Source organism: Hippoglossus stenolepis, chromosome 15 (assembly GCF_022539355.2).
Source record: "Hippoglossus stenolepis isolate QCI-W04-F060 chromosome 15, HSTE1.2, whole genome shotgun sequence".
NCBI classification, from domain to species: domain Eukaryota; kingdom Metazoa; phylum Chordata; class Actinopteri; order Pleuronectiformes; family Pleuronectidae; genus Hippoglossus; species Hippoglossus stenolepis.
In genome coordinates this window covers 17,019,535-17,042,085 of record NC_061497.1, presented here as the reverse complement: position 1 = coordinate 17,042,085, position 22,551 = coordinate 17,019,535, and the positions used below count along the sequence as shown (strand labels likewise).

At 42.1% G+C, this 22,551-nt stretch overlaps 1 protein-coding gene across 2 annotated transcripts in view; it reads left to right on the top strand.

Moving 5' to 3' along the window:
- The window catches only part of gabrg2 (gamma-aminobutyric acid type A receptor subunit gamma2), a 47,254-nt gene extending 27,905 nt beyond the window's left edge, over positions 1-19,349 (top strand). Inside the window, exons 7-10 of one of the 2 annotated variants that reach the window (XM_035179502.2) lie at positions 8,975-9,127; positions 11,224-11,429; positions 13,194-13,217; positions 15,697-19,349. In XM_035179502.2, coding sequence (XP_035035393.1) covers positions 8,975-9,127; positions 11,224-11,429; positions 13,194-13,217; positions 15,697-15,975 — 662 coding nt within the window. In that variant the 3' untranslated portion in view covers positions 15,976-19,349. Of the gene's footprint in view, positions 1-8,974; positions 9,128-11,223; positions 11,430-13,193; positions 13,218-15,693 lie in introns of both variants that reach the window. The other variant, XM_035179501.2, reaches the window with a different exon arrangement.
- Positions 19,350-22,551: the final 3,202 nt, after the last annotated feature.

Here is a 22,551-nt window from a genome sequence, read left to right as displayed (position 1 = left end):
AGCTAAAAGAAGTAATTGTTTTGCTAATTTTCAAACTAAACAAATCATCGGTGCACGTGAGGTTGCCCATGACTTCATGCTGTATAATAAAAGAGTAATTTAATCACAGTCATAGTACGTTGCAGCTTTTTATCAGATGACAATCACTCCATCTTGTTGAAGGAAAAAGGTTAAGAAGCGCTGAAACAATCCATTAGCCACGGCGGCTCTCGGTTGCTATAATAGCCGCTTCTCTCCTCTCTAATCTTTCCCTCCCTTCATCCCCCTCTCTCTCTCTCTCTCTCTCTCTCTCTCTCTCTCTCTCTCTCTCCACGTTCTCCCTCTTGCTTCTGGGTGATAGCTGTGATGGGCAGGAGTGGGAGGAAAAATGCCCTGACTCAGCCAGAATCCTCCTTTTGAGAAGTTAAATACCAATTTACACTCCTCCCCGTCCCCCCCTCTCCCATCCTCACCCACCCGATACACTAACAATATTCACATTAACAAGTGCCTGCTCGATGCACCCCCCCACCCAACCACCACCACTACTGCAGCCGCCCCTTTTCCCTTGCTCCCTCTCCCTTTTTTATTGGTGCTTCCGTGTCCTAGTTTTTACAAACACAAACCCACCAATCCCCCCCTTGCGTTCCTCACTCCATCTCTCTCTTTCTCCGTCTGCCCTTCTTAGTTGACAGCCTAATGATCCACTAATTAACACCTCAAAACAGGGACTGGTGATCGGCCATAGGAGCAGAGATTATCCAGGGGAAGTTATGTTTCTTGTTTTCCTCCCCATTGACCAACACCTGCATATAGAACAGCTCCAGGGGCAAAGCAGAGGAGTGCAGATGTTCTTTTGTGATATGTTATATCTTCTCAATGTTTTTTTAAAGATGGTGGACATGCACCAATGAGTGAAGGTCAAGCGGTAGAATAATATGCAGTGGAGCTCCACTCCTGCAGCTTACTTACAGCACAACCTCTCCTCTACCTCAATATGTGACTGTAAGTGTCCTTGTGTCTTTTATGGCACCAAACATTTCCCACAGCCCAACTGCAATCGCAACATGAGCTTCAGAGCGATAAACTAGGACACTGGAATACACTCAGTGCAAAATTCAAATCATCTAATTTGCAAGAGAGTAAAAAAGAGAGGGGGGGGAAGTAAGTGGATGTAAATAAGTGAGTCGAGTGTTTTTCGGGTGAGAGGCAAAGATTGAGGTCAACAGGGAGAGAGATGCACGAATAAAGAGGGGGAGAAAAAAGGAAGAGAGGAAAAAGAGGAGGATGTGCAGCCAATACCAAAACAGGTCAGAGCTGTCAGAGACGCTGCTTTTTTGGGGGGGGTGGTTTGTGTCCCTCTTGACTTCTGCTGCTGCAGCCGTCATTCTGAAAAATCCTGGTATGTAACACTGGAAGGTCAGACGTGGGTTGATGCCGCCATTCGAAGATTTTAAGGACGGGATGAGAGACTTAAGGTCGTTTCATACTTTCCACGTCTGCCTGTCTGTCTGAGGGTAAATGTCATCGTCTGCGAGGGTCAGCGCCGGACCCTCAGATGCAGACGTCCACGTGAAGCGCACAATTTGTGACTACGCGGACTACACATGCTCCAGATAACAAAATGGATTCTCAATGGTGATGTGGTTCATTAATTCAGAAGACCCTCAAGCCTTTAGTAAGCCTGGAGGTGAATGAGGGAGACAGTCGGACATATTCTGAATTTTTAGTTGGAAGGTTTTATTGGATGCCCGGACTAATATCTCTCCTCCTGCTGGTTCTGTAGTTAGTGTTTCTACTGCCCATGTTACAGCTTAAACATCCTATTCCTCATATTCATATATGAGACAACTACCACTGTGGAAATAAAACAAATTGTGATGTTTTATTGCAATATAATAGACCTTGTTAGAACATTCAGTATTTTGATCAGACCCCCTTAGAGAGATGCAAATGATGAGGGGATTTTAGAAATCTTACAGCTATCACTAAAGTAAAGTTAAGTAGAAATGTTTTGTATCCAGACCAATTGAACAGTCTGGTCTTGATGCCCTGTTCCAACAGACAGCAGGTTTAGAGGCTAAAAGCAGTTCAAAGTCGATGCCACTCCATGGAGCAGTTGTTCCAAGGCCGAGGCCCGGTGGCCAAATAAATGATGATAAAGTTCTGTGCTCCGGTTTTAGATAACACCACTCTCATTCAGCTTATTGGCCCCACGTAATATTCTGCAACCCTGGGTTTCGGAGTAATTAGCCATTAGAAATAAGGAGAGAGCAGATGTGGAACATTATGTGTCTGGTTGTTTAATACGTGGCATAAGAGGATACGTCTCAGAATTGTAATAATAAATCTTAATGGTGTTCCACAGCGCACCACCTGAATACAAGGAGGAGCATTAACACAGATAAATGTTTTTTTGTTTTTTTTTCTGTCTTATCGGTATTAAAACTCTGAATAATCCACATTTATAAATCATATGTGGCCTGTGAAGCCATGAAAAGTGCCATGCGTTTATATTATCTGTGCTTAGTATGCTAATACATGTCACAGATACTATAATGTATCCGGGGATTAAAAGGCATATAGGATATTGGTGAAATTAAATTTCAAGTCATCTAAGCTGGCCGCTCTGTTTACTAAGAGGTTTAACCTGCCTCACTGCAAACACTTACCTTCAGTGACACTGCCCATGAATCTCTATGAGGGGAGCTGCTGTCGATGTGCATGCTGAGTAGATGGGATCCTGTATGAAGTCGAGCAAAAGGAGAACATTCTCTTATTCGGCCAACTGAACTGACAATACATCTTAAGGTGCTTAAAGGAAAACACGGTTTAATCAGAGTTTGCACAGGCATAAATCGGTATTGTAGTTTTGGGCAACTCAGTCAGTATGTTGATAATGATTAATTAGATTTTAAAGCTTAAAACCAGGGATCCACAATTCTAATTTGGACGAGCACAAAGCCTTTGGCAAAGACATGGACACTGATTGTCTTGGCTCACACAGCTTATCCTTCCAATTTAGATTTAAATTGCATTAATGCTATTATACATTGTGTCATTATGAGTGAAAAACCATCCTGTGGTAGTGACAGTCCTTCCTGACTTATGGTTCATTAAAGCACATGTTAGAGTTTGATGAGACAGCGAATGTTTTTCTGATTTCACTTGTTGTATTCTGTGCAGAACTCGTATCCATCCGAGTCAACATACTCGACATAAAAACCAGCATTAAATGTCTGTACTTTTGATTTTTATTGTTGTAGTAAGTGAGTTTAATCGGCACGCCTCCGTTCAAATGTTCTGCAATATAAAAACACAAAATTGCCATGTTTATACTGCGTCATGGTCAATCATAAATGGGAGCATCTGGGAAGATAAACTGTTACTGCTGTGCTGATTTTGCACAAGATCATTTTCACAGTTGTAAAAAATACGGACGGTGCTGTGACATCCTTGCCCTTCAGTCGCTCTATTTGAAGTGTGTTTTGCTCTACTGAAGTTCACTAGTAGTGGACGAGTGCATCTTGTATTTACTGCAAATAAATCCTCCTCTTGATGTAACACTTGCATGCACCAGGCATAAATAACAGTACTATAAATGTATATATAGATATATAGATATATTCTAAATCGTAGCTAATCTCGGCTTTTAAAGAAGTACAAAGGGGAACGTGTGAGTGAGGCCTGTCACCTGGCCACAATGAGTAGAACATGACAAAATAAGAAGTGGTATTTTAACCATGAGAAGAAAGGAGAGTGAAAGTTGAATTGAAGGACTTGATGCTTACGTAACGAGTGTGAAACGCATCCCTGCTCATTGTGTGAATAAGAAATAATGAAGCCATTTTTAGACAAGGCAAGCCGGAGCGCAGATAAAATGGAGAGACACGCAGATATGTGAGAATGTGTTGGCCTTGTTTTTAATTAAATGACGGGATGGAAATGAAAACACTAATGGAGTTTTAAGTCTTTAAATATCAGCAGAGAAATAAAACAAGTGGAACAAAGACTGGAATAAACTCGATTTTGTGTTTGTGGCATGAAAATAAAAAGCAGAGAAAGTGTTGTACGTTTTGGTGATTTGATTCAAGTTATAATATGTAACAATTCTAAATAACAACCTTTGTTACATAATTTTTTGAGTATTCAAATTATCCCAAATATTTCGTACACAATTTTATTCAAGGTTAAAGGGACGTTTCATTTTTCATCACATTTTAAATGTGTCGTATCCATTTTACTCGTCTCAGCTGTAACTACTGGGGCAAACAATGTATAATGAAGATAAAACACACTGCTAGCCAGTTAGCCAGTGAACCACTTGGCTGTTATTTCATCCCACTGTTTGTACTGGTCGCTCAGATCACGATTATGTCATTTTCTGCGTAACATGAAGTGGTATCAGGTATATTTTGATCAGCAGTGGTGGTGAAGACAACAACTCCCATGATCCCTTGCTGCTTCACAATACTTTTAAACTAGGCCTTTTGTTATCGTTTCAATCGAGAGACACCTAGTGGCCGACGCTACGTATTGCACGTTTGATTACAAATTTGTTTGGGCATGAAGCAGCACAAAATGTCACACACATTTTTTAAACTGAGCAATAGGGTGGCGACTGCTTTTTATCCAACCTTTAGGCCTCGTCTTATAGTGGGTCCCGGTCTCAAATGTAGTTTTAATACAACTCAAATTACATATCCCACATTCATACAGCAGACAGGGTGGTGTAGTAATCCAACGTAGAAATACTGGTTGATTTCAGCGGCTCTGTGCAAGATGTGTAATCCTGTGATGCTCAAAAGGGGCCCACTGCTCCTCAGTAGGTTAATCCAGCCTTGATAGCATGTAACGTAAAAAATCTAAAAATAACCCCTCAACTTTACCTTTTATTCTCTTTCTACTAAACTCTTCGATAATGGCGAGGGGAAACCGCTTTGGGCAGATTCTCACCACCTGTCACAAATCCTGCCCTCAATAATGTGAGAGCTATTACTGCGTCTGGGAGAAGGCTAATCATCTGTCCCTGTCACAGTGAACACAATGTTAACAACGAGGCAATCAAACGCCGTAGCCTCCTGTCTGCTGTTTAATCACGCCGCTGTGTTGCCGCAGTTACTCACCATGACAATGCCGTGGCTTTTGTTTATTTATTTTTTTTATTATTCCCACGGTGACATCATCTCGCCTCCCACTGCCGGGCAGGAATAGCTGCAGTCGACTGCGGAGGGCAGAATGCAAAGCTGGTAACTGGTTAATCGCTCACACATAGCCCCGAGTCATGTCACAGAAAGTGGCGAGTTAACATCGTCTCTAAGTATTGTTGACCCCAGAAAGCAGCCGTGGCATAACCCGGGTCATTAGAGAAGCTCCTGTCTTTCTCACACACACACACACGCACACACACACACACATGCATGCACACAATAGCATGCGCTGTCACCTCTGATATTTATGACCCTTGACAGCAGAGGAGCTCAGTGAGACAGCCTGTCAGCAGCTCTGCAATGTGTCTGGCTTGTCTCCCTTCATTGGATGGCCAGCATGTGCCTTAGGTCTCTCCTGCCCATCTATATCCACACCAATTTACAGCCTGGCTGCCGACAGAATGAAATTCCCATGTGACATCTTTCTCTTTTTTTTTCTTTTCTTCTTCTGGTCAGCACTCCTGAATTCACATGTTTCCTTCCCCAAGAAACCCCCCCCCGTGGCTGTTCTGCAGATAATGTAGAGCCGCGCAGGGACCAGGCCCCTCCCCATAGGTTCAATACTGAGCAATTACGGGATCTTATAACAATTTCTGTATTCTATGATAATAAAACATCCATCTTTTTTTATTTCCACCCTGGTAGTGGGCTCATATTTGAAGAATGATGATATTTTTTTTCTTTCTCCTGCTGCTGCTGCTTGTGTGTGTGTGTGTGTGTGTGTGTGTGTGTGTGTGTGTGTGTGTTATTCTGTTGAGTGTGTTGTCTTTGTGGCTTTTAACAAAGCAACACAGTTCTCTGATGAATGATCGTCCCCGCCAAGTTTTTATTGCTTTCCGGAGATTACATCAGCTCGCAGTAAATCCCTTTTTGCCGGTGATGTGTGTGATCCTAATAAAAAATACTTCAAATCACATCTTAATACAAACAATAGTTTTCAGCTGTTTTGTGCATAGTTGATTTTTTTTTTCCCACACACAGCTGTTGTCAACATTTGTCGTTCATGAATTACAAACAGAAAGGGACGGACTACATTGATAACAATGTAATTGCAGCAATGAAATAGAGAAGAGTGGATAAATTATAACTTTATGGGGTTTTAATAAGAAAGATGCAGAGAGTTCTGTACTCCGTGTTCTTGTTACGGGGGAAATCAGCACATTATTGGAACGAAGCTGCCTGTGGGATCACTGGAGATGTGGGCGCTGCCTGATGCAGGAGAACGGCTGTGAGATCACAGACGACACCTTCTTAGCATTCATTGTTGATCCCCAGAAGGAAACGTTGACCTCCATAGTAACAGCCTTATAAAAAGGGGAGCTATCTATAAAGGCGCTGTGAGGCTTGAGTGTGAAGCGGCTCGTGACCACACCCTCATCTGCTGGTGCTAACAGATGGGGGGTTCAAGCTAAGGTTTGTCCGAGGGCTCCCGTTAAGGAGGAATGACGGCTCTAAAGGCCCGAATGGTTTGATATGGCTGCTGCATTCTTATGAGAAGTAAACTGGGACCTTACACACACAACTCGTATGCTGGTGTGCAAATCATGTACCTCGCCTAGACAGCACATTAAAATGTACAATAATGTGGCGAAGAACCCAATAGTTCCACCTGACTCAAACAAAATATACAAATAAAGGATGCCAAGATTGCAAGAGGAAAATCAGCTTCCTAAAGCTTCCTATTCGATATTCATTTAAATTGAAAGCCCCTATGTATAGGATTCAAACATATCTGACACTGGTGACTCCTAGTGGTAGGAATGCACACTAACAACACCCCCACCCATTCCACACAGAAAAGAACGTGCCGTCAGAATAATCCGAACGATGGCAGAACCACATAAGAAGATAAAATGCACCCGAGCTGACAGTCAAGTATAAACAAGCATCATGTATAGTAGTGTAATGTAAAATGATCACATGGTCCAGTAATTGTGTTGGGACTGTCTGTCTGGAACACTCAACTATTTGCTCTCCCATACAGTAATGTTGTGAAATCCCAGCCAGGCACTAAAAGCCAGAGATGGAACTGGAAACCATTTTGTTTTGAGTGGAAATCAGGAAGTCATTAACAAACACATGCATTACGATGGAGCGGTAATGGCAGGTGGTCTGATACTGATACATCGGCCTGCCAGGAGGGAGGGCATCGGTCGATAGCACCTCCTCAAAGTGTCTTCCTGGCAAGCGCCGTGGCCCGTAATGAAACTGGCGCAGAGACGGAGGAGAGGGGCGTAAGACGGGGGGTCTTACTCCAGCCGACCTCACCCCATGAGGTGGAGAGCCCATTATCATTAAGAGCCTGAGTAAATGTGAAGGAGGCTTTGTGCTGCTGACCAAGCTGGAATAAGTGTATCAAGCAGCAGTTTATCAGCTGTCTGGGGTCTCGGTTTCGGGCCCCTGCTAATGAAATGTTAATAAAAAACAAAATAGTGGGCTGAGGGACCCCGGAGAGCAGCCTTCATGTACTCCTACAAACACAGGCAGCGCACTGTAATATCCCGAGCACCTGCCTGCATCAGCAGAAAACGCACATGGTGATATGAGCGCTTATAGTTGTGCAGCCGGGGTTATTGCACTTGGTCTATTTACTAATGCCGTCAATGGCTGCGCGCGGTAGTAAATCACAAAGAGGTCGGGGCGCCGCGAGGACTCGCCGCACACACGACGTGCGCACGTTTTCGCAGACATTATGCACACTGACAGTCTGGTCTCGCTCTCTTTCCGTCTCTCATCACCACACAAATACACAGATGTTGGCTGTTTTTCAATAAACTGCGTGTTGTGCGCCCTTTTCTCATGAGGAAAATTATTAGCCAGCTGTTCATTCCCCAGCTGCGGAGACAATTCGGTGTGCCTGGAGTACTTTCAACACACACACACACACACACACACACACACACACACACACACACACACACACACACACACACACACACACACACACACACACACACACACATACGCACTGCAGATACATGGCTGAGAGAGAGTAGGTTTGTGCCCCGCAGGTTACAAGGCACAGCGAGAGGCCAGGCGAGGTTTCCGACACTGTTAACAGTCTGACGTTAATCAATTAGCCAACAACTGAGAGAGGGGACGTCGTTAATGATCTGCCATTTAAACCCACAATATCAGGCAGACAGGTGCAGAGGACAGTAACTATTGGCAAGTGTGTGTGTGGATATAAGATTGTTCTTTTACATATTCACCCTGATTACAAAGGGGTATGAAGTGCATTTGCAAGTGTGTGTGTGTGTGTGTGTGTGTGTGTGCAGTGCAAGAGGGTTGAGGCGTGTGCGTTTGTGTGCGCGTACATGCTTAGCTTGCATTTTAAACAGGCAGCCCACATGATCTATACTGTCAGGGTCATGTCTATCTGGGCTCAGCTAACCTCAGCCTCTGCAGACCTAACATCTGCTGGGGTCAGACAGCCGGCCCGGGGAAGGGCTCATCATCAGCTGGATGCTGGTGTTCATGTTGCGGCTAAGCACTGGCAGGAGACGGGGGGGGGGGGTTTGCGAGTGAATCCGAGCAAGTCCGGCCCCGGCTCTTTGAATTTCATTTTAGATTTCCGAGCCTCCTCGGGCAAAGATGCAGTGAAGATTTTGCGTTCAATTATTCACGGATCAATTTTGTTTAGTTTTCTATAATCCTTGTAGATAATGTGAAATTATATAATAAAAGGAACCTTGTCCTTCAAATAAACTCTATATCCCCTGATGTTTTACTGTATGTCCAGCCTGTCCTCACTCTGTCTTCTCTCTCATTCTGTCTCTCTCCAGGAGACTACGTGGTGCTGACCGTCTTCTTTGACCTGAGCAGGAGAATGGGATACTTCACCATCCAGACCTACATCCCATGCACCCTGATCGTTGTCCTCTCCTGGGTCTCATTCTGGATCAACAAGGATGCAGTTCCTGCCAGGACGTCATTAGGTACCAAATGAATGAACAAAGAATTATATTCTCCTTGAGATTTAAATTATTCACTTTATTTAAAGGCTTTATGTGTAATATCTTGCCATATCTTACTTCGGTCTATTTATAGAATCAGTCAAGCTAACGCAAACCCACACATGGTTTAGTTTTGCCCGGGAGGTTCATTAGACATCATGGCTTTAATTATGCTGCGAAACATATCAAGAGCTGGGTGCTGTAGTTACACACCACCACATATTAGAAAAGCCCTCTGTCCTCTTTCCTGCCATTCTCCCCTTTCCCTTCCTTTTCTCCTCCTTTTCCCCTCGGAGACAGGGCAGCTGCGAAGGAATATGGTCCATCTTGATTAGAGGAGCCTATCCCGGCACATATGTTTTCATGCATGCCTTAATGAGGCATTAATTATGCATTGGAGCGAGGAAGATGCAGAGACGCAGCCTCAGCACAAAAATAATACAGGTGGCCTCCTCGCTGAATGCAAAAGAGGGACACGGGAGAGGAAAAAGGGCAAAAGTGAGGCTTTCAAGGAAATTTGTCAGCTTCTGAACTTGCCCTTGGCGTTAGTGGACATCCTCAGAAGTTCACTCGTGATGTAGTTACATACATATTCCTTAGTCAGCTTTCCCTTTGAATCCTTAAGGCTGTGAGTCCTGACCTGAAGTACACGCGATGTGATCATTAGCGCGCGCGCACCGAAAGCGAAGCAATCCCCGCAGGCAGACGCACTCCTTCCTCCTCCCGATCGTCGTTACCATTGTCTGTCATTAATCTCCGCTAAAAATAGCTTGTTGTGTTTTCTTGTGTGCGTCTGCAGCTCAAGATTTGCAGGCGAAATAATAACGGCGTTAAATCCCTGCTCAAATTGTACCGAGAGTCAAACATCTTAATTTCCTCTGTGAGGGATGATGCGGGAGGTGCAGGCAGCCCGGTGGTAGGAAAGCAGATTAACGCAGATGGCATAATTCTTAATATTTCAATGCCTTCCAAAAATATATCAATTCACTCACAATGGTGCGCCGGTAATTTTGACGCAGATGCAGACAGATGTCTTTCAGTCCATGTTAAATTTAGACAGAAATCATCCTTTGTGTGAAAAAAAGGCAGCTTCTCTCACACGGTCTATTTAAAGGAAGGAGGCGGCGCCGTTAGTCGCTTGTTTGTTTGTGTTCGGGGGGTTGTGATGCTGCTGTTGGTAATCTGTTGTACCAGTGTACTTATAAAGGCCTTTCCTCATCATGTGCCATCACTCCACCTCCATCTGCATCATCATTAGAGCCAGACAGGGTGAGTAAAAAGGGAGCGGGCCACCAGCTGCTGCATATAGGCATGCAGTATGTCAGTGTGGTGGTCAATGGCTCTTGGACAGTAAAGCAGAAGAGTATGTGGATCAAGGGGACAGTAAAACAGCTGCTTACTCCTCCCTCGTGGCCGCCCGACTGTTAAGCGCTCGCAATTAAACAGCACAACAATAATCCTCTTTTTTTTGATGTAGTATATATATGTGTCAGTCACACAACTTCATATCCCCACACAACACTGCTGGTAAAAAACACTTCTAATTTATATCTGCTGTGTAAAATAATTCATAATTCAATTTTATCCAGATCTGTAGTTTTTTCCCCATTGGCAGAAAATAGAGGATTCTTCTTACTTGAGAAGTGTATTAACCCAAGGCTGAAAAAAACGCTCACTCCAGGTTTGAGTCCTCGCTGGGATTTAAGCTGAATTCGGCTTCTTTCCAACTGTGAAACTACTACGAACTTTAAACACCTGATTAAATGTCTGAATGAAGCTGTGAGCGTCATGCAAATCGTGCTCAACTTCATGAAAGATTTAAGTGACATTAAGGACTAAAATAGGTCTGAATTAATGTTATAACAAACTTTCTGGTTCCTTTTTTTTTTTGTTCTAAGGAAATAACGATTTTATAATGTATAATAACTAAATGATCCAATTTCTTTATGTAATCTGAATGCAGAATGTGAAACTGACATATTGAGCTCCATGCAACAAAGTAAACTGTAAACATGCTTCAGTTTTTCTCAGTTTTTTACTCTTGTTGCCTGTTTTCTGTGATGTGGTCTCTTCCCCAGGCATCACCACTGTGCTGACCATGACCACGCTGAGTACCATTGCCAGGAAGTCCCTTCCCAAAGTGTCCTATGTGACCGCCATGGACCTGTTCGTGTCCGTGTGCTTCATCTTCGTCTTCGCCGCGCTCATAGAGTACGGCACGCTGCACTACTTCGTCAGCAACAGGAAGCCGAGCACCAAAAAGGACAGGAAGAAGAAAAACCCGGTGAGTGTCGTCCGAAAACTAATTAGCTCTATTATAATTACTTGACGTCAAAGTTTTCGATGATAGCCATGTAGCTCCAAACAACACTATACTTTGATTCATGTACTGTATGAGTGTGTAAAACCTCTCCTGTGTTCAGTGTCCTTTATTTAGGTGAGAGGTCAAGTTGTCCTCGTTCCTCGTCTACTGTATATATACTAGTACTGGGATAAGCCTTTAGAAAACAACAACACATTGCTAAGTATCCCTAAGGGAGCATCTTCCTGAGGGCCGCCGCGACAAATTACTCAATGAGCAAGGCATGCGGCTCCAACCTTTTCCTAATCCCCCACACATCTGTTCCGGTTGTAATTTAGACCCATGTCACATGACGGGGGGGCGTTGGTCTGATGTGAGCATTAAATCCCTCAAGAGATGGCGTCATCTCATAAACACACGATTGCCACAAACACATTTATAGTTTCATACAGAAGAGAAAACAAGTTTATTCGTCACCTTTCGACAGAACGTCACAGCCAAACGCACTTTTTTAAATCCATCAGAACGCCTCAAGATTTAATAGCAAACTTACAATTTCTTCATAAAATTAATGAGCAGTCTCCATGTTGCCATTTTTGTAATTTACATAATTCAAAGATACATCTTATTTATGCCTAAGGTTTTCATTATTTTCTTTTTAAACTTTATTCCCTAATCAGTCATTGTTGACTCATATTTCTAGACGAGATGAGGATTTTTAATGAAAATGAGTCCAAATTTACCACTTGATGTCATCTAAGTGAAAAAGTTTGTTTTCACGAGTTTATTTTTTGGATGACTGAGCACTTTTGTGGTACTTTACAAAATAAAAGTTGCACGTAATTGAAACATATCTTTGAAGTCGAGGCAGGTTTTTGGACGGGATTCACAAGACCTGAAAGATATTAAATCTTAAACCTCTGGGTGTACTGCGCTCGGGCGAACAGGAGTATTGGACTGGAACTTCGGGGGCGCTCTAGTTTCAGCCTCGAAAGCTAAGGTTGTGCACAGGGTCTAACTGTCCCGTGGACGGATACATGAATAATGAAGTGGAAGGTGTAATGCCAGCTCGCCATCTCAGAGGAGCTTTTCTAGGTTCTCTGCATGACTTGCCGAGATGCAGGAAGAGGCAAGGAGAGGTCTTTGACTGAAATTCTTCCTTATGCTCATTAATGTTTTTTTTAAATATCTCAATAAGAAGAAATCGAGGAACTACATATGAAGAACTTCAGAAGTCTGTTTAACAACTTCAGAGCTGATTCAGTTTCATGTGATGTGAGTTTTCTCCTTAAAGTTCAGAGCAGTTTTTGAGGATCACTTGGATTCCTCTGAGTTCAGTTTATTTTGTATTCTCATGCATCACCACAGCCTGTGTAACTCATACTCGACAAATGCTGCTGATGTAAAGTGATAACGTGATGATGTTCAATTCTGAATAATGGATCATGTGTACTTCCCTCTTTTAGTTTTTCTGTATTCTGATATTTTCCTGGTGTAAGAATCATGTGAGATACATATATCCCACCATGCACCCCCTCCATGTCTGTTTGTAACATGTATGTCTCTCTACAGTATATTTCCTCTTTTTCCACTTTGAGTTAAATTCTCCAGTAATTGTAAATTTCCATGCATTAGCTTGGGTTTCTGTTGATTTCCCTGATGTTTTCTCTCTGTTTACATGTCTTCTTTGTTTTTTGTTACTCTCTCTCAACTCCACATATTCTTTGTTTCCTGTCTGGACAAAAGCTCCTCCGGCTATTTTCCTCAAAGGTATATTGCCTGTGTCTGACTGCATGTGTCTGCTGCATTTTCGGCTCCTCGAGCCCCCAGCACCTCACTGCTTCTCTGCCTGTTCTGCGGCAGATATGCCTCTCTCTCTACTCTCTCTTTATCCTTTACCTGCATTCTTAATGTACTCCTCCTCAGTTACTAAATAGGTATCAGAGATAGCATTACAAAGGGGGGCGCTCTGCAGTGCACAGTGCGGAGGCAGCCAGCCAGACGTACTTATGCAGTTTTAAAAAAAAAAATTCAAATAAGCATCCCACACATCCCCTGTCCAGAGGAATGTAACAGTCCGGGCCCGGTGTGGACTCATTCTGGCTCCCTCTGTCCTGTTTCACTCTCTGTTGTTTGTTGTAACCACAGTGAATTAGCAGCTGCCGCCACTGCTTCCTCTTCTTCCCCCTTCTCCTGCCAGTAAATCTATACCTGTGCGTTTGTTGGGCTTCTCAACCTGACGCTTCCTGCAGAGTCAGCAGAGCCTTAACAGACTGAAACAGACAACCCCTGCACCGTGTTAAGTCTAATTAGAGTTGGAGGTCCATTCGGGGGGATTAACACACGCTAATCTTTAAACACCCCAAAAGCATCCCAGGGTGGGTGGGGGCTGGCAAAGACCTAAATTTAACTTGAAACACACAAGTCAAGTTTTTACACATTAATATTTGACTATAGGAGGAATATTTGGAAGTTTGGATAAGTTGGATTTTCAGCCTGGAAACACTAACATCAAATTTCCAGCTACATAACCAAGGGATCGTCCAGTATATGATCCGCGTGTTTCCACCTTTTCTCTTTTTGAGAGGTTGTCTACTTTCAGCCAGTTAAAGTTGCCAGTGCCACTGTGTTGTTTTTGTGTTTCTTTCTTGAATATTATTTTTATATATTTTGATTGTTTTTTGCTAACACCGACCCAGCACAGCCCCCCCCCCGCTTGACCCGGCCATGCGGCAGGATGCTGTTAACGCTCCTCCTGCGCTTCCTCCAGTGCAACCAATCCCCTTTGAGAACCGAGTCATAACCTGTTCAGCTAATCCCCTTATTAACTCAACATACTGTCCGTCAATGAGGACAGAGATGCTGAAACCAACCCCGTACGCTGCTTTGTCTGTGGTTATGTATTCGTTTTTCAAAGGGACGGCAGGTTTGTGCACTCGCGCTGGGTAGGATGAGAAGTTGCAGGGAATGAACGGCTCAGTCAAGTTTGACAGTATTTGCAGCTTGTTGGAGGATTGCATGCTTACTGCAGATACTGTTATGTCCAAACTAAAACTGCCTCAGTTTTTGCAGCAGAGCATGCCTGTAGATACATTTAAGTTGGGGGGGGGGGGAGAACATATATTTGCTGTTATGTGATGTTTGTTGCAATTTATAAAAAGGAACTTATTAATATTAGCAAGTATCTACATGAATACGTGCTGAGTGAAACTAATCCAGATTATTGTTCTTATCTGACAAAGACAAAACACGAAGAACAAAGTAAAAACGACGAGTGAAAGCGGTGACGAGAAATTCTTAGAAGTTGACCTCTGGAGTACGCACGACTCTCTACACTGAGTCTTTTTTTAAATGATGAGCTTGACACTCTAGTTTATCAGCAAGGTCAAGGGAGCTTCCATTTCTACAAAGGGGTGGGGGGGGCGAGGGGCAGTTTAATCTGCCAAACAGCCAGAATTCCAATTTGTGCTAAGGTGACATGGCATTCAGAAGATAAAAGCTGATGAAAACTGTCTATTTGAATACTAATTGTCTCCCTGTAGAATGACGGGGCCGCAGACTCACTGATGTCACCGTCCTATTTTAGGAAATCGTCACAAAATGAAAGGCGCATGGCCTCCAGTGGTGAGCGCCGTTTGAAAGGGAGGTTTATTTCAACCCATCCAGTGACAGGCAGAGTGGGCTGGAGGAAGATAGAGCTGCGTGCTGCACATCTGCCAACACATGCTCCTCCCTAAGCTTAGCTTTACGGTGCATCATAAGCCAGTTACAACATATCCTATAAATGTATTCCATAAAAAAGAAAAATGCTTACAACACCCATACAAGTCGAAATTACAAAATTCTTTTCATTCATCGCACGTTAAGAACATTGTAAAAATTCTCCTTGGGGCAAATGACGCAGCAGTAGATTTATACAACAGCTAAATATAATAATATGATATGAAATTATATGATTTCCTCAGCCATCAGCTTAAAATGCTGTAATGTGCAGCAGTGGTTTCACAGGGTCTGACCCTTTGTCACTATAAGCCTCACTAATTACATCCACAGCTGGTAGTTATGGGTCTATTTGTATTTTCTTGACATCGGCAAGTTGAATGTGCAAGTCACATTTTGCTGACCGGTGTCCAAATTAAATGGGAGACAGAGAAGTGGCAGCTCAAATTAGGTCCCCTGCTAGTGTCTTGGTTATGATGCTCTGCGGCTCCGGTGGCTAACTGTGTGGTTTTTGTCCTGGTTAAAGCAGACACCCACGGTAGACATCCGTCCACGCTCCGCCACAGCCATCCAAATGAACAACGCCACGCACATGCAGGAGCGAGACGAGGAGTACGGCTACGACTGTTTGGACGGGAAGGACTGCACCAGCTTCTTCTGCTGCTTCGAGGACTGCCGCTCCGGAGCCTGGCGGCACGGCAGGTTGCATATCCGCGTCGCCAAGATAGACTCGTATGCACGCATCTTCTTCCCCACCGCGTTCGGTCTCTTCAACCTGGTCTACTGGGTCTCCTATCTCTATCTCTAGGCCCTGGTGTGCAACCGGCCTTATCATACACTTCATTATATTCTACATATGCTCAGCGCCAGCAAGGGACATTTTGGAGAAGGGGACCCACTGAAACACCCAATGAATTGATTTTGAGCTTTTCTTTTAATTCCCTGGTTTTAATCTCTTTGCAAAAGTAAAAAGTTATTTTTGACTTTAACAGACATTGCAAATGTTGTAGCATTACATCTTACTGGCATGGAGAGGTGTGTAGATGTGTTTTGAAAATATTGATTGTGTGAGCAATTCAGAATCTACGTTTTTTTTTGTTGTCATTATTTTATTTTTCCTGTTTATTTCTTCTCGATTGGTACGAATTGATTAAAAAATACATTCCTTTCACAATAAACAATTAAAATAAATAGTAAATCAGGCCACATCAAACACCCATCAGAGAAATATGAATTATATTATGTATGTCTTATCACTCAATTTTTTACATTCTAAAACACTGAATCTGAAGCACTTTAATAGAGCTATGTTAGGCAGTGACATTGAAATCCATTTTGGTAATGCTAATTTATTCTTTAATTTATTTAGCTAACATATTAGCACAATTAAAAATGGCATTTTTTTCACGTGTGGTCAGGCAGCAAGGATGCTGTTTAAATGCTTAACTGTACAGACACTGTATTTTACTATTACATAGTGGTTTACATTTATTGCATGCACATTTCAGGCCAAAAAATCAACATGTTTTATGGTCTTCTACTGTTGGATATGGAAACTAATAAACGAGCACTGTTGATTATCATTCAGGACTTAATTATACCTTTTTTCTAGAAAAATTTGGAAAATCAAATGATTTAAAAAAAAAAAAAATACGTGCCCACTTCATGCTTTTGAGTTGAGGAACCATTTTTGCATACAAGTGGGAAGATCAGCCCAGAAAACAGGTTTAATCATTTTTCTCCGCGGCTGCTCGGTTACAGTACAGACAGAACTGACCTCCGATCCTCTCCTCCACTCGCTGTTAAAAGTGCGCATTTACATAATCACACACTGCTGTTGTATTTTGGTTATGCAAACTTTTACAAAAGAAGCTGCTGTAAAGCAAGGGAGGTTATAAAACCGTTTTGCCCCCCGAGGTCAGCAGCGGTGTAGACAGAGGTTGAGATGTTGCATCATATAGAAACGTTCAGGCTAATCTACATTTATGTGAACACCGATAGATTTAAGGTATTTTTAAAATCTCTGCATCAGAACAGTGTTCGTTCTTCTAAGATGAGAAACAAACAAAAAAGAGACAATATAAACTGCTAATAAATAAACTTGAGATCTTCATTCACGTATAACATGGATCAAGGCATTAGTCTCAAGCATCCCACTTCCTGTCCCTCTGAAAACACACTGAGGATTGGAATTATCACAATCTGAGGAAATCCATTCACTGGTTGGGCTGACGTTCTGTATTTTCCTTTTTTATTTATTTTTTTACTTTTCCCTTAAAATTTCTTTGGAACGCTGTGTTACAGAGCAGAGGACACAGCGGAAGCGTCTGAATTGTAAATGTTGTGTATGATACGATACAACGCACGTGAGTTACCACCCCCCCCTCGCAGATCACTTTTGATAAGACACCAGTATGCAACAAGTGGAGACAGTGCTGGAGTATGATTTGTAAACTCATGAGGAACGGGATGTGTAAATCTGATTTGTGTTTTTTTTTTTGTACATAGATTATAAACAGAAGAAAAACATTTGTCGGGCCCTTGGGATTTTGTAAAAGGGAAATATATTTTGTAATTTCAGCATAGTTACAGTATATCATCATACAGTATATTAGACTTATTGTATTATGCTGGACTGACCATGTAGAATACTTAGGGGGTAATGGGGGTATTTATTTATTTATTTAATTATCCATTGATGGTATTTATTTATTCTGTTCAAAAGAAAATGTATGTTATGTTCATATAGCCCCTGAAAAAGAAACGCAGAATGCTGTCATTTATATCAAAGATTACATTTTCGTTCTATGTGTCAGTGGAGCTTGAGCTTATTTATCTTGTGTTTTCTATGTTGTGATCAATGTGCACTACTCTCACTCACTGCCTGTCAAACTGTTCTATCTGTTGAATTTAGTGAGTTGCAACATTACCTGTTGTGCAGCCTCTGAGTAGTAGACTTCAATATTTTTCAGGGGGGTTAAAGAAAAAAAAACACAAAAAATCATTCCCACGCCACCAGAAGAAGAAGCGACAAGTCATTATTTGAACTTTTTTCACCACCACCACCACATGGGCTGTCATCGGCCTCTGATATTCGCCATCATTAATGATGATACTAATTGCATTCAGTAGATTATCTCCGATTTCCTGCCGTTCTCTCCCTTTCTGTATTCAGCGGTGGTCCTGTTTGTGTTCCGAAGCTGCCACTCAGCAGTCGCAACCTGTCGTCAGCGTGCACACACCCTCACATCTGTAGGACCGTGAGTCTGTCGATAGCTACGTAGACAGGGCGTCATCAGTGTTCAGTAGATTCAAAAAAAGTGTAACGGAGTGATTACATCTTACAAAAGTGCCAAACTGACACATGCAATAGAGAATATCAGATTATTATATAACATCTGTGAGTCCAGTGAACGTTTTCCTCAAGGAATTGTTCAACAGCCACACCGATGTTCCCTCAGACGCCGATTTGCAGATGCTCTTTTTTTTTTTCAAATGGTAAAAAGTGTCCCATTCAAACTGTACCTGTCTCTATTTACAAACCTATCATAACGATAACAGAGCATGTTTTGTGTTTTCACAGTGATGCAGGAAACAAATATGATTTATTTTCCATGACGGTTGAAGCTTGTTTTCATGATATGTTAATTATATTTTCTATTTTCTGTGCACTCTACTGTAAATGCAGAGGTATGAAGGTACAGGGGAGTGATTCAGTTCAGCAGTTTGCATGTGGAACGAGCTTTCAGTCGAACAGGGACGTCTCTGAGGAATCTGGACTCAAGCATCACGTCATCTAATCCTTTGCCTGCATCGATATTTTCATTTTGGACAATATTTATTTTGGGACCCACAAATGAGACACATATATGTGAACAGCACATGTAGATATTTTCTATTGTTATGTATTTTGTCAAAATGCAGAACAAAAAAAAAAGAAGCGCGCTGGAATTACAGATCTTAGTAAAAAGGTATCCAAGAGCAAAATACATTTCATATGATTCTCATTCATACAATATGTTAGTTGTTTGCCATCTATGTACATTTGAGTATTGTATAAAAGGGGCACTGATGAATTCTGTTTGGGGCTGCATAATATCCTATACATGTACTGGAAAAACATCCTTTTCATAAGGGAATTGCACATAGCTGTGGAATTTTACAATAAAATGGTTGCATTTATCAGTGCGTTTAAGTTCATTCTTACTATATTATTATTATTAGTTGTGTAGGATTGTTTCAGTGGCATACTATGTTTTACAGAATGATGTGTTGCATTGGGGACTACTGGAAACTACTGGATATTAACTAGCGCAGGAAATTAAGGGGAGCAGAAGGAATTGGTGTGATGGTGCCATGGACCCTGGGCCAGATTGTCTCACGTCAAAAAACGAATTTCCCAGCTCTCTTTGGAGTAATGGAAAAAATTAGAAATGAAATTAAAAAATTTTTTTGCCGTCTCATAGCTGTAAACTAATTTCAGTTATTTTATAAACACTATACCAAAGTGACAGGCTATTTCAAAGTTCAAGCCTCAGATCGAGTTGCTCTTACCAGCCTCTCTACAAAGGAGAGGTTGACGCTGATAAGTGAATGGCACTCTCAAATATTTTAGAGCTACGATAATAAGCAGCGAGTTCCAGATGGCAAGCAACGAGTGATATACTAAAAAGTTCTGATGATTTTATGTGAGAGAGAAAACTTCCGCTGAAGTTTAGAGTTCAAGTGCATAATAGTTTGTCGTTCCCCTCCACTGCAGTCCCCCGCAGCATCCTGCTACAGACACAGCCACAAAAAAGTTGAAAATAAGTTTGAACTCATTCTCAGGCAGCGTCTGCTACAAGTTGTAATTACAATAAGCTATGATAAACACAAATAGCCCCTTTCATTGTCATTTGATCTAAAGTCGAGTCACTTTAATTATAAGTTACAAATTACAACTGACGTGTTGAGACATTTTAATGGCTACGTCCGCAAATTGTTAAGCAACGCTGGAAGGAAATAATACTCATTTCCCCCCTGTAGCAGCAAAACACATTTAACCGTCCGGCTCTGTTCAGCCGGACGAATTTAGCACTTGTCAGTCATCGTGATGAGCCGTCGACTTTGAGACGACATCCTGTCCGCAGCCAGCACAGGGTTTGAAGACGTGGATCATGGATGTTGCACATGTTGGAAATTCAGTATAAAAACATAAAAGTATAGTGAACCAACTGTGTAATATTAAAACTCATGTGTACTTTTATTGCTAAATATCGAGCCATGATTTCAAACTATGTGCCTCTGTGTATTCTGAAACACAATTAAACAGAATACTGACCTGATTTTATGAAAACAACTAAGGACGTCTGTTTAGTCGTGACATAACTCTACCAGAAGCATATTTGTATTTAATGGGACGGTCTTTATACGGGAATAGAACAGCCTGTCTGTGTCCTGTGCACTGATTCCTCTTCCTTCCAGGAAAGTGCACTTGAATCAGAGCAGCAGTTGGCGGACGGACCCCCGTGCTGGCACCTCTCCCTCCACTGGGCAGGGCGGCAGCTGCGGAGGACAGCCACTGTATCCCTCTGATTATTACACAACCGCCTGCGATGTACCACAGCAGCGTGCCGCCGCAGCGAGGCCCCTTTCATCAGCTGCGGTACAAGCTCTTCAGAGAGAGCAGAGCTGCCGGTGCAGGGACTCCTGCATGAATAATGCAACCTGCAAATGCCTCACTTTTTTTAGGACTTCGCCCTCGTGCTTTCATCGCCATGTGCCATGAGATATCCAGAACATTAATATACAGACTGCGGTTGTTTTTTATTTCAGCAAAATCACAGTGAGCATATTCTGGCCACCATGAAACCTTGGTAGCACAAAATCAAATTATATAAAAATTCAATTAAATCGCCCCTTTAAAAATTTCTCCTAGAGTTAATAACTGTGCTACCGACATATAGTCGCCACATAAATTATTAATTTGTGCAAACAGTATTTTCCCTTTTCACAGCTTGCAGAGTTTGAACCCAGCAACACTGGGATCTTGCTAATTGGTGGATGAACTTGTAACGTAATGTAATTCTATCTCATACACTGTTTCCAGAGAGACTAAAGTGAATACTGTGTAAAGCTCCCTGAGATCAGGAGCATTTCAATCACTGGTTCAAACACAACTGATTCATTCACAGCCACTAAAACCATTAGATCCTACGATGACCTCTTTCAAAAGCAATATTTAAAAAGCCATGATACTTGAGATACCACCCTGTGTCATCAGTGACTTCATTACACATGACATTTAAAGATTTTTCAAGCGTGGACTCAATGATGCACGTTGTAAAATGTCAGCCATAAAGTAATTTGACCTTTCACATTAATTTGGACTGAGCCCTGTGTGTTAGCACTGAGGGACAGTGGGTGTGACCGTAAAGGTCCACGCAGGTATTTTCCCTTTTTCTCCCCCAACATGTCTGCCTGCGTTTCACTGCGTGTGCATGTTTCCGCCCGGTTTCCTGCACCCCTCATTAACAGCTCAGATGTGATCTGTACGGGTTTGGTAACAGTGTGAGCAGGGAAACGGGGGGGATGGTTGCATAACTTCTGTTTAGCCAAGACACTGAATAAACAGGGATTAATTACCAGGGCTTACTGTCAAGATACTGCAATCCAGCAACATCACAGGGAGATGACACACAGGGTCCTGATGCACCAGGACTACTGACGACACACACACACACACACACACACACACACACACACACATAGATATAACCTAGTATAAAAAATGTTTCACTTCTGATCCTGTTAAGAGAAATAAAGCATCCATTTTATTTGTTTACTGCTGAAGCTACTTATTTCAGAATGTTTCATTACGTAAATGGAATTTTTATCGCTGTCCCACATCTCATAATGATGTTAAACATCTCTAACTTCAAAAGGCCGGAAATAACTTAATATCATACAAGACAAATGAGATTGGATTAGATTGATAGATTAGATTAGAGACTTTAATGTAGAGCCCTCTGATAATCAGGACTTTTAAGATACCACTCAGCTTGTTTCCTTATATTTAAGTTCGTCCCCACCGTGATCTTTGCAGTGACTTTACTGAGTGAATTTGGTAAATAGGAGTAGGAAGTAATCAGTGGGGCTATGAGCAATGGGAAACTACTGTGGTAGGATAAGAAAGCTGTCAATCAAGCAATAACTCCCCCAAAAACATGTCCTTAAACGCCATCTAGTCATTCTTAGTTCAAAGAGAATCCCTGTTATGTTTCCAGATTTATAAAACCCTCTATTCTCAGCTGCTAATTGAGCCTCTAGTGACTGAGAGTAAAGAAAAACAACCCATACTGAAAATCTATAAAATGCCTCTGAAATGATTTGGAGTTTTTTTTTC